This window comes from Malania oleifera, chromosome 12, assembly GCF_029873635.1.
Source record: "Malania oleifera isolate guangnan ecotype guangnan chromosome 12, ASM2987363v1, whole genome shotgun sequence".
NCBI lineage: Eukaryota > Viridiplantae > Streptophyta > Magnoliopsida > Santalales > Ximeniaceae > Malania > Malania oleifera.
The window spans coordinates 34,025,535-34,042,827 of record NC_080428.1 but is presented as its reverse complement, the minus strand read 5'-3'; the positions used below and the strand labels follow the sequence as shown (position 1 = coordinate 34,042,827).

Below are 17,293 nucleotides of genomic sequence, written 5' to 3'. Positions count from 1 at the left end.
CGAATCTACTATTCCTTGGAGAACCGAACATTGGCCGGCCCTGTTATGGTTTTTTTTTTTTAAATCAATTTTTTAAACTTCAATAATTTTTTTGCACAAGGGCTTTTGAGAACTTGCACATGGTCCTATTGGATCATTTGATTTTTCATAATATTTTCATAATTTTGATATAATTGAACTTGTTAGATAGCCTAGACCGTTGATAACCTGCTGGTCTTGTTGGACCTTTTGCAAACATATAAACTACGGAGAAATAATTGAATACTTGCTGCCTGCTGGTCCTACTTGACCTTTTAAATAATAGCTGATATGAAAATATGAAAACATGAATCCTTTGCTTTTTGATTCTAGTTCCTACTAGCTTTTCTGCCGATCACTTTTGGATCTCTCTTAGGCTCCTACAAACCATCATAATGCAAAATACATGTCAATTAACCACAATGTCCCAGTCCTTGGGCACTTTAATAATTAAGTCTATTCTTGATTGCACGAAAGAAGCGAGCAAATTCTTAGACACTTTAACAATTAGGTCTTCCTGTTTCTAATTACCTAAAATAAAGAAACATTCAAAATGAACAAGAAAATAAGAAATATCCCAAATTACAAATGAAAAAACAGATATTAAAATTGTTCACCCAAAAAGAAAATCAACATTTAGAACTTTCAAAGAATTGAAGTCATCCACATTCTTCAATATTTAAAAATTGTAGCTTCAATTCTCTGATCTCCATACAAGCATAATTTATTCTTCCTAATAAAATAAAGCAAATGAAAGTTATAACAAGATAAAATTAAATTGATAATCAATTTTCATAAAAGAAATGAATACATAACCTTACCAATAAATCATTGGCGGTGTCAATATTAGAAAAATTTAGGCCAAATTTATCAAATTTTGAAATGAATTAAAAAATAAGAAGTCAATAAATTAGAGAAAATAAATACAAGACAATAGTTAGAATAAAATAATTAGGAAATGTGAAAAAGATACACTAAGAAATTATCTTTTACCTTTTTCAAGTTTATCAAGTTCGTCAAGGCTTTCTTCATAGTTAACTAGCAGCGGTGAATTCTGCAACCAATCTTGAGAACATATACGAGCCTCCACAATCTTGGGAGTCAATGATGTCCTAAAAGAATTAGGAACATGACGAGGCAACAGTAGCTACGGGGACAGCCAAAACATCATGTGCTACTTGTGAAAGGATAGGAAATATTGGGTTATTTATCTTCCGCCATCCTAAAATATCAAATTCATAGCTAGCCTCTTCAAGGCCCTTAGAAATATGCCTATCAAGATCCCTTTTGCCTTCCCTACTTTCTTTTTCTGACCTATGCCTCTTGAGTTTATCCACTATAAGCATCCTTATCTTCATTGATGGTTGCTCAACTTCATGGTTATAAATTGCAATTGCGGGCTGGGGAACGTAACGGTAACGGGTCTAACGGGAAGCAGGAGAAGCGGATGTTACATAACGGGAAACAGGTGTAACAACCGTGAATTTTTTTGTTGCATGCACAACCTTGTGCATATTAACGTACTTGCATGTTTTAAGCTTTTAGCCCTTCTTAGAAAGTGTGTTAGTATATTTTGGATCCTTTAGTTCGACTAGCTAAGTTATTTGGTAAGGGCAACAAGTTTACATTTGCTTTAAAGCACCATTGATAGAGAAATTACGTGGGTGAGTGTGTGTGTGTATTTGTACTTCTCATTGTCCTTATTTTTGATAAATTCGTATGTGTGCTAAATTAATTAATAGAACAAAATACATTTGACACTCCATTAATCTATTAGACACATAAGACATACAAATAATACAAATATAAAATAGCTAGAAAAGAAAGATGGTTGAAGTTGAAAAATATACAACATAAATTTCACATAACTAATATTATCAAAATAAAATATTCTCCTAACTAGTATTTTCAAATTGTTAATTAATGCATCTATTGTGAGTATTTAAAGAAATAGTAAATTTTGTATCATTGTCATCCTCATCATAATATTTTCCCCCTCTTGCCACATGGTATATAGAGAATGATTTATGAAAGAGAGGGAAAAAAAGAGAAGAAAAAGTAAAAAATAAAATAATTTTTTTAGTGCAATAGTCCTATAGCGGTTAAATTCTTTTGGGTTGGAGCATACATGATGCATCTTCTACATCAAAGGGTCAAATCGTTTTTCCTTTTCTAGATTCATCACACCAAAGCAAGCAAATGCAATTGTCCCGTTGTTGTGAACTTACAAAATTGAGTGTTCACGAAATTTTGCTGTGGTTAGGAACTAGGAAAGAAACAGCTTAAGTTAAGCTGTTAAGTAGGGAAAGCTTTGTTAAAGATTGATATACATTGTTGGCCCACAATATAAAAGCTTAAGCTTTTGGGTAAAGTGGCAATCTAACATGGTATTAGAGCTAGTTACCAGGAGGTCTTGGGTTCTAGTCTTATCACCTGCATTTATTCTATAGTATTTAAAAATTTATTGTGTGTTTTATCTCTCCACGTACTGTCGGATGCACGTGCGGGGGAGTGTTAAACCTTGATATACATTGTTTGCACGTGCAGGGGAGTTTTAAACCTTGATATACATTGTTGGCCCACAACCTAAAAGCTTAAGCTTTTAGGTAAAGTGGTAATCTAACGAGCTTACACAACTAACCAAGCATTTTCACGTACCCAAGAAATAAAAACATAAATTAAGGGGAAAAAAAGCTCCAAAAAGAAAGAGGCAAAAAGCAAGTTTGTGGCAGGTTGGCACTGCGGCAAGGGGGAGGCAGAGGCTCGCCCACGTGGTAGCTGCTGCTGCTTGGAGAGAACCCTAATGACTTTTTCAAAATTAACTTTGAGGGTTCATATTCCAGTGTGCTGCACCCTACTATAATTGGGATAATGGACCAATCATATTTTAACACACATATAAATTTATTAATTTATATATATAATTTGTATTTAAATTGGCTTTTCAGTTTTGTTATATTTACAAAACCAAAACTAAAATTGAAGATTTTTAACACCTAAAATCAAAACCGAAACTGAATACTGAAAAACCGAACCGCCTGTGATTCGGTCCAGTTTTGGAGTGATTTTTGGTTTTTCAGTAATTTTTGTACACCCCTCCCCACAACACCAAGGGAAACCCATCCGTAGGTCTCTCATCCCCAAAGATCTTTGACTAAGAGAAGATCCATATGTTCCACTTTGGTCTCGTGGAAACAGACAATAATGCTTCTCCCATCCTTGAGATAGGACCTTGTTGCACTTCTTTTCGATTTTTTTGTTCAGCCCCCTCCTTTTCATTCCAAAAGATGATCTTCCTTAACATTATTTAACCATACAACCTCGGCTGCTATTGCCTCTGCCAAGTATGGACAACCTCTCGATTTATAATAATTAACTGAACATTCCTAATGTTTTAAGTCCCTGTTTGTGTCAAATTTCCTGTTGCTGCCCATGTGATTTTTGGAGTTGGGTTGTGAGTCGTCCAATCTTTTTTCCAATTTCCCCAAACAATCTGAAAATCCCCATCTTCAAACCCCTCAAAAAATACCCCAATAGTTTTTCTAAACAATTTCACCTTCCGTAACACCCAATCAGAGACCTGCTCCTTAAATTCTGTGCTCTCTGGATCGGAACAAAACAATGTCATGAAGTTGGGCCTGTCGTGCATATCTGCAGGGCTGGAGCTGTTATGCACAGCCTCAAAGGGAGGGTTGGGTGTAAGGGCTGGGATCAAGGATAAATCAGTGACTGCAACCTGCATGTTCTCCTTCTCAGTGTCTTGGGATGCCATGAGCTGAGAGGAAGGGTGGACCAGTGAGATGGTGTTCCAGGGATTAGCCACCAACCTGCATCCTTGGCTGGACCTTTGTGGAGAGTGAAGGAACTGAAAGCATTGGCATCAACTGGTGGAGAAGGTTTAAAGGCCGGGAGGCCAAAGAGAAGATCCCCCTTGAACAAATTGCCAAAACCCTTCTTCAAGTCTGTCCTGAGATCGACAAAGGAGGAAAAAAGCTTGGGCATGGCTGGTTTTAACCCTGAAATACCGAAATCAGAGGAGCTCCTGCTCTTCCTAAAAATATTGGCAAAGGATTGAGAACCTCCAATCTTCCTCCCAGCTTGGAATGTCCCTTGTGACTGGTTGATTTTGGGGAGCATTTGAAAAGGGTACACTGCAGTGGGGGCAGATGCAGTGGCAGCAGGAGTGGTATGCCGTTGGTATTGCCAAAGTTGAAGGAGATAAAGAAGTCTTGATATCCGGTTTTGAGCTGCAGGAAGGGCGACTGAAAGTCGAAACCTTGGGCTTCCAGAAGGAGGGACGGAGCAGGCTTTGGTCAATGACTGCAGCTGCATTGGATACATTTCCATCCCATCAAGTCAAATCCCTCTGGGAAGACCAGATGTCTCCAAGTGCCGCTATTGGTCTCCATAAGGGTTAAGAATCTACTGTGGTTGTTCTATTTCAGGGTAAGCGATAGTGTTTTTTCTGTATTTCTTCATCCTCTGAAACCAAGAGGCATAGGTTCTGCCTTCAGCCCAGAATTCTCACCAAACATGAAGGAACCAGTCGAACTCTTCAGGGTCCAAGAAAATTGATGTGCGGTCACCTCTATGATACTCCATTAGTCTAACAATGTTGGTAAGCTTGCCTTCTAAAACCATGTTGAAAGATTTCCTCTCTATCCATATAGAACACTCTTTGGCTGCCAAGGCAATGGAGCAGGGATGCAAGAGGGAAGAGGAAAAGTAGGGTCAAGAGGCTACTAGAAGAGACAAAGAAATTAGGACTGCCAACAAGGAGAAGAGAAGAAGAGGATAAAATATTAGGGTTGGGGCTAGGAAAGGGAGTAAGGAGAGGAGGAGGGAAAAGGTTTAGGGTCACGATGAGAAGAGAAAGTAAAGTTGACGAGGAGAAGAATCAGGTTGGATTTAGGATGCGAGGGATGTTCATCATGATTGAGGACAAGAAGGTTGTGGATGAGGGAGAGAATCGGTGTGAGTCTGTGAGAAGAGGTGTTGGCGAGAGAAGAGTCATCATGAATGAAGCCAAATTATTTACATGCTAGTTGAAGGAAGAACTAATAACTAGTTTTGAGTTTATATGGAAGTGTAACTAATTTGTGCGTGTTTACGACATCTGTATAAAGTATAAACTATGAAAGTAATTGGTAGTTCACTTTAATTTTAAATAGCTTAGGAATTCCATAAATGCATGGACGTACGTGGAACCAAAAGTTAGAATCATAGTTTAATTAATTAATGTAGTATTCCACTATTCCCAGATTCAGCCATCACTCTTCTTCAATTAATTGGGCATAGTTTGACATTTCTCGATCAAGAAGTCCTGGATATTTATGTGGAATGTTGTTTGTGCATTTCAATGAACCTTTGCTTACTGATACAGGTAATATTATGCCGACCAGGGCTTGTGACTGCTGCTGTATCGTTTGTGGCTGCTGCTTCAACTGCCTTTTTACCTGAAGGTTCTTCATTAAGAGATATAATCAAGCAAAATCTTGATCTGTTTTATACACTGGGTGCCAGTGGATTAGGCTTATCACTATTTTTGATTCACATCTATGTAACTGAGATTAAGCACACCCTTCAAGCAATATGGGCACTTGGTGTCGTTGGATCCTTTGCGACATATGCAAGCCTCGCTCAACCAGCTGGCATGAACTTGGTACAGTTTGTTGTTGATAACCCCACATGTGTGTGGTTTGTTGGTCCTGTATTTGCGGAACTTACTGGACTTGTCTTCAAGGAAGGTAATGTTGAAAGAGTGTCCTATACTTCTTTTAATGATTCCTTTTAGCATTTCCATTATTTAACGGAACATGTCATTTAGATTTTCTTCAATTTTAACCGAACATTTAATAGGACATTGTGCCTTTCATTCACTGTGGTATTTTGATTAGTGGAAATGGTGAAGAGGTTTTAGAGTAAAGGGGAGTATAAGCGCAACAGTAGAGTTGTTGCCGCGTGACTTGGAAGTCACTGGTTCGAGATGTGGACATAGCCTCTTGCAAAAATGCAAGGTAAGGCTGCATTCTATAGACCATTGTAGCCTGCCCTTTCCTCGGACCCTGAATACCCCGGGAGCTTTGTGCACCCGGCTGCCCCTTTTTTGTTAGCAATTTGGAGGTGAGTTTTTTGGAGGGCAATTATAGATACTAGAATTTGAAAATGGCATCTTATACCGTTGAAAATTTTTAAGAGTTGAAAGGGTGTAAATAAACAAAAAGAGATACAAGGGAGAGGTTCAAAAGTAGGAACCATATAATGTGTTCATTTTTTAAAAAATTTGGTAGGAAACATGATGAGGAAATTTCAAGATGTTTTGTCTTATTCTTTTTGAGAAGTTCACATCAGTTCATCTTCAAAAGCTTTTATAGTTCATAGTGATTACTGTTTCCCAAAACAGGCCTTTGTTATGGAAAGTTGGAAGCTGGTCTTCTTGCATTCGTCATACCCTCATTTCTTTTGGGGCACCTGGTACTCTTCTTGCAACTTGTTGGAACATTTCTTTGGGGTTATTTATTTATTTTTTTGGTGTTTTTTAATATGATGAAGTAGTAATGGACTTCAAGGTTGCTTATGTTTATAGTTGGAATTCTAATTCCAAGGGTTTAGACTGGAAATTTTAGTAAAAAAAATTGAGCAAATTATTGTGCTAAACCTCTTATGGAAATTTAACGGAAAATGATTGGAAGGCTAAAGGGCTACCTGTCTTATCTGTGACACTATAAACAAATGTTGAGTGCAAGTTGGGATCAGTGAATTTGAGAACAGCAACCACAATTATAATCAACCAAAAAATGATCAAATTTATGTTGGTTTCGTTTAACTTGGTTTCTTTGGTTCAAAAGTTCCATTTATTGTTGAAATTAAGTGAATGGCTCTAGTCTTCTTTGATTTTGGGTCCTTAACCAACAGTTTTGTTGCACCCTAATCTTGTCATACATGCAGGAGATCGACAATCCCGTTGTGTACTTCCAGGTGGGATTTCTCATTCATAAACTACCTTTGTGCAGTTGTGAGGGTTAAAAATTGATACTGGGTGAAAAAGATAATTGATAAAATGGATTATCATGATTTTTTTCTTTACCTTTGCATTGAGATAACTGACTTAAACTAGTCAGATCAATATTGTTCTATTTTAACTCTTTCTACTGGCATTTGGTTGGTTAGTCTAACCTATGCTCTCATGGCTCTGTGTCGTGGTTAAATCATATGTGTGTGTGTGTGATTAGTTTATTACACTCGACCTGTGGAATGTCTATACAAAAGGAATTTTGCAATCATGAGCGAATTCTTCATTCCAATTCCTCTCTGATGGGATTATCCAGGGCATCGACTTCATGTGTGCATGCATGTATATGAGATCCAAAATATATGGGAACTGGTGAAAAAAGGATAATTCACTACATTATTGTGACCATTGATTTTTTTTTTTTATCTACTTCGCGTTGAGATTATTTTTAACATTGTGAAATGTTGGGCACTTCGTTTGGGAGCCTTGATTTTGAGCCTTGAATTTGAATTTGTGTTGGTTTAGACAAAATGCAGTAAAAAATTGCACTAAACTTTGTTTCATCCATACAAATTCAAACTCAAGACTCAAAATCTATACTCTCAAACACACTTAAATGTCTATATAGTTACATTAATGTTACAAAGATCTAGGTTGATTTCGTTTTAGATCATAGCTAACTCACATCCATATGGTTGTGCTTCTAATTATGGCTCAAGACGCCAAAAGAATTTCAATCTTCGTGTGCATGCAGGCAGGATTGTTTTTATTATTGTTTGGCTGCTCGGAGCACGGCTCATGATGTTCCAAAAATACCGTCTCCATAGCTTCATTATCTGATCAACCCATTGTGAAATTTTCCTATTCTAGTTCTTGTCATGCAATCCTTGATGTGATCCATCTAAAATATGCAGACTGGTGTAATGGATAATGGTGTAGAACTTACGCTGCTGGGTCTGTGGATGGTCCTCTTTGGGGTGTTTGCAGGAAGGAAGTTCACGCAGCCTATTAAGGTTTATTTTTATTAATCAAATGTGCAATGTTAGTCGTCTCTATCTAGTCATTCTCATTGTTGTGCTGACATATATTCTCTGACATTCTCCTGGTTTCTTCCCAAGGATGACATTGGTGATAAATATGTCTTCATATTTAATGCACTTCCGGATGAGGAGAAAAAACCTTTGATCGAGAAACTCGAGCAATAGAAGTTCAATCAGAATCTTTATTAGGATTTTGTCAATTCTCTCGGTTATATACAGATGGAAGGTATTCATTGTAAACCCTCTTGGCAGCTCCTTTTTATCAAGTTGGGTCTTCTTATATATATATATATATATTAAATATGGGATCAAGGATATTTGCTTTATGCCTCTTGTAAAAAGATAAGGTAAAACTACATAGTACAGACCCATTATGGTCTGCCTCCTTCCTCGGATCTTGCATACGTGGGAGCTTTGTGCACCATGCTGCCATTTTTTAAAATTTTGAATAGAAGATGAGGATGGAGATGAGGATGTAGATGAGTAGGGTTTGAAAAAAAAAACCCATTGATTTTAGTTTAAGGACGGTGGTTTTCAATTTTTCCTCTTCTTCTTTCACGCATCACAAAGAAAAATGTATTTGTTTCACATTAAAAATGATTTAAAAAAAAAATACAAGCAGTGTGGTTGTTTCTGTTTTTTGCTTTTTTCTTTTACTTTTGTTTTCTTGTCTTTTGTTTGTTTTGTTTTTCTTTTTATTTGGGTTACGCTTACTCTGTATCTTCACCTGATGATATGTAAACAAAAATGTGAACATGAGATAAACACAATTGGATTCAGGTTTTTGTTTATTTATTTATTTATTTTTTGGATAACCCTTACTTTGCATCTCCATCATCAATGATATGTGAACAAAATATAAACATGAGATGAGCACAATGGATTCTTATTGACTTTTATGGTTAAAACATAAAAAAAAAATAAAGTTAGAAGTTAGTTCACGAATCCTACATGCTTTAAAATAATAATTACCTATTTTAGAATGAAAAAAAAAAAACCAATTATATATAATTACTATATCTTAAAACATGAATTTAAGGGTTGTAAATTTATAATTTTTTACTCAAAGCATTAAATTTGATAATTTATTTTTCACATTAGCATGCAACTTTCTTTATGTGGGAATTTTGAAAACAAATTAAATCGATTTTGGTTCTGAGTACAAGATCGCAGTTTTGAATTTTTTTTATCTTCTTTCACCACAAAAATGGAAATGTATTTGTTTTTGTTCTACCAAAAATAATTTTAAAAAATAAAATAAAATTAATGTGTTATTACTTTTTGTATTTTATTTTTTTATTTGTTTTATTTTCCTTATAAGATTGTATTTTTGAAGTTTTCCCTTTCTTCTTTGGCACTCAAAATAAACAATTATTTGTTTCACTTTAAAAATATAAATTTAAAAAACACACAATCAATGCACAATTGTTTTTGTTCCTTTTCTTTTTTATGGTGTTCTTTTTATATGGGTAACGCTTATCTTGCATTGTTATTTAATGATATGTGAACAAAATGTCAGCATGAGATGGACATAGTTAGAGTTCAGATTTTTCTTTTACTTTTATGGTTAAAAATTAAAAGAAAATAAAGTCAGAAATAAGTTTACCTAGATGTTCTAAAATAATAATTACTTATTTTAGAGGGAAAATAATTATATATAATTATTTACATCTATAATTTTTTCTTAAAAATATTAAATTTGATAATTTATCCTTAACACAAGCATATTACTTTTTTTTTTTTTTAGATTACACACCGGGTATCCATGTGTCCGTTTTACGGTTCACGTGACTAATTCTGCGCCCCTTGAAGTTGACCCCACAACTCCAAAGGAAGGGTAAATTCAGGAGTTCAGGGGCGGAAATGAGCTAAGGAGGGTTTGAACACTTGACCTCATGAGAGGTACTTCCACAGCCCACACTACCACCTGAACCACACCCTGGGGGTATACAAGCATGTTACTTGTTCATATATGTGTTTGTGCTTGTTATTCAAGGGTTTTGAAAAAAGAAATTAATATTATTTTGGTTTTTAGTACAAGACGATAGTTTTGAATTTTCCTCATCTTCATTCACCACAAAAATGAAAAAATATTTTTCTTGCATCAAAAATAAAATTTAAAAAATACAATTAATATGTCATTTTTTTTACCTTTTATTTTAATTTGTTTTATTTTCCTTAGTGTGTCTTTGGTGTTTTCCTTGTTTTCTTTTGCACTAGGGATGAAAATTGATTTGTTCCACACCAAAATTTATATTTAAAAAGCATACAACCTGTAAATTGTTGTTTTTGTCTTTTGTTTGTTTTGTTTTTCTTTTTGTTTGGGTATTACTTACTCTGTATATTTACATGGTGAGATGTGGAAAAAAAAATGTGAACATGAGATGGATATAGATTCTTTTTAATTTTTGTGATTAAACTATGTTATTTAAGGTGCAGCTCTTATACTTGGAGTTTCATAAATAAAAGAAGGAAGAAAAAAATAAGGGGCGACACAGTAGGGACTCGCCGACGAGTGTCCTGTTCTCGTCAATGAGTAGATCATGAGAGACCCAAAAGTTTAGAATTTTAGAGATATCGAGTGTATATAAATGGGCTCGTTGACGAGTGGTCGTACTAGTCGACGAGTGTCTTTCTCTGGCTTGTCGACGAATTCCCTATTCTAGTCGACGAGTATTTCTGGGTTGTGAGCAGATTTTTGAATTTTGGATTTGAACGTTGGGGTAGTTGGGTAATTGGAAGAAAACCCCAGAGGGACTATTATGTTTGTCATTTTAGACGTATATTGATAGAGAGAGTGATCATTTGTGAAGTGTATTGTGTACTTTGATATTTTCTTAGTCAAATTCTTGTGGCATTGCTTTCATGGATGTAGGCTTTGCCAAACCATGTAAATCTTGTTATTGTGCTTGTTGTTTCTTGTTTACAGGTTGTGATTGATTTGCTTGTTGTGTTTTTATTCTACTGTGCATCTTATATTCTATCCTTATTTACAATAAATTGGTTTCAAAACAATTGTTGTCATGACATCGGGATCATCTTCTGCAAGATTTGACATTATTAAATTTGATGGAACCGAAAATTTTGGTTTGTGGCAAAGGAGAGTTAAGGATATACTTGTGCAACAAAGAATGACTAAGGTTCTACTTGATGTTCAACCAGAAGGAATGGATGAGGCAACATGAGGAGATTTGAAAGCAAAGGCTGCTTCTACAATACACTTGTGTTTGGCCGACAAAGTTCTCTATCGTGTGATGGAGGAAGATTCTTTAGTAGCTATATGACGAAATTTGGAAAGCCAGTATATGTCCAAATTACTAAATGATAAACTTTTTCTTAAGTAGTGTCTTTATTGACTTAAGATGGTTGAAGGATCATACTTAGATTAACATATAAATGCTTTTAATCAAATCATAAGTGATTTGATGAGGGTTGATGTTAAGTTTGATAAAGATGATAAGACTTTGATGTTACTAAACTCCCTGCCGTCTACTCATACCTATGAAAACCTAGTCACCACTCTTATGTGGGGAAAATAAACTCTTAATCTAAAAAAGGTAACAAGTGTCTTACTGAATTTTCATCAAAGGCTGAAAATATGTGAAGAAGGAGAAGGACTTGTGATGAAAGGTAATAGTGAGCGTGGAAAAGGAAAGTTCAAAAGTGGGTCAAGTTAGAAATCCTGCAATCAATCCAAGAAGAAAAAGGAAATCCAGTGCTATAAATGCCGTAAAAAAGGGCATGTTAAGCCGGAGTGTTCGGATTGGAAGAAGGGAAATGCTGAAAAGCATGAGAGGATTTTGAAATCAGCAAATGTGGTTCAAGAAGGAGGTTTAATTTGTAGCGTTGGTGGTGTTCTTTCAGTTTCATTAGGGTCAAATCATCTTACAGACTCCTCGGCATTTTCTTATCATATGACTCCGAATAAGGAGTGGTTTAGCACTTACAGGTTAGTGAACTCAGGTTCAGTTCTTATGGGTAATGATGTTTCTTGTAAGATCATTGACATAGGAAGTGTTAAGATAAAAATGTTTAATGGTGTTGTGAGAACTTTGAACAATGTAAGACATATACCGGAGTTGAGAAAGAGTTTGATATCACTTGACAACTTGGATTATAATGGCAATTTCAAGTCCGAAGGTGGAGTTATGAAAGTATGGAAAGGAAATCTAACAGTGATGAAAGGGCGAAAGCTAAATAGGAATATTTACACATTGTAGGGAACTATTGTTGTAGGTGGAGCTGCAGCCATAGATGCTGAATTTGATGAGACCGTCTTGTGCCATGTGTGTTTTGAGCATATGGGGGAACATGAAATGAAGGAATTGCACAAGAGGAAACTCTCGAAGGGTTTGAAATCATGTTAGTAAGTCAAAATTTAAATCAGCTACACACAAGACGAATGTATTCTTGATTATGTGCATTCTGATGTTTGGGGCTCGGTTAGAGTTGCATCAAAGGGTGGACATGTGTATTATGTGAGTTTTGTTGATACTCACGGAAAGTCTGAAAAATACTTCATGTGGCACAAGTCTGATACATTTGCTAAGTTCAAGATTTGGAAGGCTGAAGTGGAAAACCAGATGAGGAGGAGAATCAAATGCTTGAGGTCGGATAATGGGGTCAAGTACGCTGATTCTCGGTTTTTGGATTTTTGTGAGCACCGAGTCATTAAGAGGCACTTTACTATTCGCCGAACACCTCAGAAAAATGGTGTGGCTGAAAGGATGAACCAGACTTTGGCTGAAAGAGCTCGGTGTCTCAGGTTTAATGCAAGGTTACCGAAGAACTTCTGGGCTGAGACAATTAGTATGACTTGTTTTTTGATAAATTAATCACCAAGTGCGTCACTAGAGGGTAAAGTAGCAGATGAGATATGGATAGGAAATGCAGTAGACTACTCCGAATTGAAAGTATCCGGGTGCCCAGCCTATATCCACTTATCTAGTGAGGAGAGGATTAAGCTTGACCCAAGGTCTCATAGTTGCATCTTTTTGGGATATTAGAAGGGTGTAAAGGGGTACAAGCTGTGGGACCTAGTGGAAAACAAGGCGGTGATTAGGAGCGATGTAGTCTTTGATGAGAAGGCTATGGTGAAGCATACTTAAGAGTGTGATGAACAGAAATAGGAGCTAGAAAGTTGGGGCAATGATGAACATGTTGTGTAGGTGGAGTTGGAAGCTCAGGACAACAAAAATGATCATGGTCCTATAGTTGCAGGGAGCTCTAGTTTGGGAAACCAGCAAGTTGATGGTCTTCCTATACGGAGATCCAGATGCACTATCAGACTACCACCAAGGTATGAGTTTGAAGAGTTAGTGTCTTATGCTTTTCTTACCAGTTGCAACGATTCAACTACATTTCAAGAGACAATGCACGGCTAGGAGAAAGGTAGGTGGATGAGAGCCATGATTGAAGAGATGGAATCACTTCATAAGAACCAAATTTGGGATTTGGTGGAGCTTCCAGATGGGAAGAGACCGATACAGTATATAAGAAGAAGGAGGCAATTTTAGAAAAGGAAGGAAAGAAATTCAAGGCACTGTTTGATGTAGGACGGGGTAGGGTGACCTAGTCCTATGGATTTTAACCCTCAAACAACATACATGAGAAACACTTTGAATTAAGAATTTAACCAACCAAATGTTAAACAAAACAAATCATGCTTTATCGCACTGCTTCAAGGATTTAAAAAAGGTCTATAGTGTGATTCAAAATTCAATTCCCAACTAGTTCTTTCACAAAAGAATCAAGTGATATGCTATGAAAATGCTATTCAATCATTCAAGAAAATAAGTCTATGTTATCACAATCATATTCCCACAATTGACAAGCAAATATATATGTAAAAAGCCGAAAATTTAAGGTTCAGGGCGTCTTCAGTCAACTAGGGGTTGAAGGTCAGTCTCTTGTATGAGATTGCGGGTGAGATACCGAGAATTGTAAAGGGTTAACCGCCTGATCTAATGGGGTTAGTTTATTGATTGAGATTTTGGCAAACCACTGAGAGAAGAAATGGGTCAGTCGACTGATCTCTTTGGGGTCAGTCGCCTTACTTGCGATGGGCTTGAAATACAAAGTTGGGTTTTTTAGGGTTTTGTGAAACTGAGGCTTATGAGATCTTAAACAAGGATTTTCAACCAAGTTAGGGAGGGATTAAGATAGATATTACCGTGTGGAATTGATGGATGTCTTACCAATGATCAACGAACTTGAATCAAACCAGGAAATCCTCAAGATCGCGGTGAACATGTGTAAGTGCTGCTATTGTGGTTCGTATGCGAATGGCGTGGGGATATGGGATAGTGAAGACATGATGCATAGGTGTTGGTCTCACACCAACTGATCTCCAAGGAGAATATCGTAGCCTATCGCCACTTAATCTCAAGGATCGGAACAAAGCTCAAAACTTTACAAAGGAAGAACCTTTTTCAATCAATAACAATACCTGGCCATCTTTTGGATTTTACAATAGCAATATATATATATATAGGGAAAAGAAAGACACAACAATAATTGACCTACGCTTCTCGTACAAGCATGGGAGACAACTCACTTTATGTTCACAAATTATAAACTCATTAACTCACACAATTCTCTCACAAATTAAATACCTAACACAACTCATAATATAGCATGAGGCAATTAATTAAGTGTAAACAAAGTCAAAAGTGAGGCCCATTCCTATGTGGGGCCTAGAGGAGCTGTGTGGGGCCCACAACGGTCTTAAGCTCGGAATGGAAAAAATCACAATGCGGGGTTTCTGTATGCTGAAAAGTCTTCAAGTATCTCCATAAGTTCTTGCAATGATTATCAAGCATTGTGGACATCTGGGGGCGTCCACGTGTCACCATGTCGGCGAACGAAAGGGAAAGTGGTTGCCGATCCCCATCACGGTTGGTTGTAAAAGGATACTCACAGAAGAAGAGAATAGATTATGATGAGATTTTTTCACATGTGGTTCGACATACTTTTATTAGAATTGTGTTGGAGTTAGTAGTCATTATGATTTTCATCTAAAACAAATGGATGTGAAGACGGCGTTTCTTCACGGTGACTTGTAGGAATAGATCTATATGGTACAACCAGAGGGATTCAGTGAACTAGGAAAAAAAAATTTAGTTTGCAAGTTGAAGAAATCTCTTTACGAGTTTAAACAGTCTCCAAGGTAATGGTATAAAAGATTTGATTCCTACATGATCTAGATTAGCTACAAAAGGTGTGAGTATGACTATTGCGTATCTGTGAACAAATTTGATGATGATTTTCTTATTTTCTTGTTATTGTACGTCGGTGACATGTTGATAGCTGTAAAAGATTTAGCTGAAATAAACAAGTTAAATGAACTGTTGCATAAGGAATTTGACATAAAGGATCTTGGTTCAGTCAAGAAAATACTTGGAATGGAGATTCGCTAGGACAGAACTGCAGGGACGTTATGACTATCTCAGGGCGGTTATGTGCATAAGGTGTTGGAGAGGTTTAGCATGACTGATGCAAAATCGGTGTGTACACCTCTAGCGAGTCATTTTTAGTTGTCTACTGCAGATTGCCAAGTTCAGATGAGGATATCCGGGACATGTCAAAGGTCTCCTATGCTAGTGCTGTGGGGAGTTTAATGTATGCCATGGTGTGTTTGATGCCAGATTTGGCTCATGCTGTGAGCGTGGTGAGTAAGTTTCTTTCTAATCTAGAAAGACAAAATTGGGAAGCCGTCAAATGGATATTCAAATACTTACGGGTTACATCGGGATATGACATCATGTTCGGCAAGTAACAGAGTTGTCCTTCAGCTTTGAGGTATGTAGATGCTAATTTTGTAGTGGATATGGATGACAGTAGGTCTACAACGGGTTATGTATTTACCCTCGTAGGAGGACCTTTATGTTAGGGATCCATGGTTCAATCTCTAGTAGCATTGTCCACGACTGAGGCGGAGTATATGACACAAGCATGTTATTTGTTTTGTGTTTGTGCTTGTTATTCAAGGGTTTTGAAAAAAGAAATTAATATAATTTTGGTTTTGAGTACAAGATGATAGTTTTGAATTTTCCTCATCTTCTTTCACCACAAAAATGAAAAAATATTTTTCTTGCATCAAAAATAAAATTTAAAAAATACAATTAATATGTCATTTTTTTTACCTTTTATTTTAATTTGTTTTATTTTCCTTAGAACACTGCGTCTTCGGTATTTTCCTTGTCTTTTTTTTTTTGCACTAGGGATGAAAATTGATTTGTTCCACACCAAAATTTATATTTAAAAAACATACAACCTGTAAATCGTTGTTTTTGTCTTTTGTTTGTTTTGTTTTTCTTTTTGTTTGGGTAACACTTACTCAATATATTTACATTATGAGATGTGGAAAAAAAAAATGTGAGCATGAGATGGATATTGATTCTTTTTAATTTTTGTGATTAAACTATGTTGTTTAAGGTGTGGTTCTTATATTTGGAGTTTTATAAACAAGGGAAGGAAGAAAAACATAAGGGGCTGCACAATAGGGACTCGTCGATGAGTAACCTGTTCTCGTCGATGAGTAGATCCCAAGAGGTTTAAAAGTTCAGAATTTCTGAGAAATCGAGAGCAATTAAATGGGCTCGTCGACGAGTGGCCGTACTAGTCGACGAGTGTCCTTCTCTAGCTCATCAATGAATCCCTTGTTCTCGTCGACAAGTGTTTCTAGGCTGTGAGCAGATTTTTGAATTTTAAATTTTGAATTTGACTGTTGGGGTGGTTGGGTAATTGGAGGGAAACTTTCGAGGGACTGTTATATATATCATTGTGGGCGTGTATTGACAAAGAGGGAGATCATTTGTGAAGTGTATTGTGTATTTGATATTTGCTTAGTGAAATTCTAATGTCATTGCTTTCGTGGATGTAGGCTTTACTGAACCACGTAAATCTTGTTGTTGTGCTTGTTATTTCTTGTTTACTGGTTGTGATTGATTTGTTTGTTATGTTTTTATTCCGATGTGTATCCTATATCCAATCCTTATTTACAACAAACTAGAAAAGAAAATAAAGTCAAAAGTTAAGGGTCTGCTTGACATCGTTGCTTTTTTTGTCGCCTATTTCTGTTTCTTCTGGCAATAGTAATAGAAAATCGATAACATAAACAAACACATTTTTATAATCTGTTTCTTCACTATCAATTTTCTATTACTATTGCCAATTTTCAACTGTTTGCCAAAAAACTAAAAACTAGATTTTATAGTTTTCA

General features: G+C 36.1%; 1 protein-coding gene across 2 annotated transcripts in view; it reads left to right on the top strand.

Moving 5' to 3' along the window:
• LOC131144311 (uncharacterized) overlaps positions 1 to 8,544 on the top strand; it is a 49,833-nt gene extending 41,289 nt beyond the window's left edge. Inside the window, exons 4-7 of one of the 2 annotated variants that reach the window (XM_058092870.1) lie at positions 5,402 to 5,765; positions 6,422 to 6,492; positions 7,945 to 8,043; positions 8,149 to 8,544. In XM_058092870.1, the coding sequence (XP_057948853.1) occupies positions 5,402 to 5,765; positions 6,422 to 6,492; positions 7,945 to 8,043; positions 8,149 to 8,235 (621 nt within the window). In that variant the 3' untranslated portion in view covers positions 8,236 to 8,544. Of the gene's footprint in view, positions 1 to 5,401; positions 5,766 to 6,421; positions 6,997 to 7,944; positions 8,044 to 8,148 lie in introns of those variants that run through there. The other variant, XR_009133775.1, reaches the window with a different exon arrangement.
• Positions 8,545 to 17,293: the final 8,749 nt, after the last annotated feature.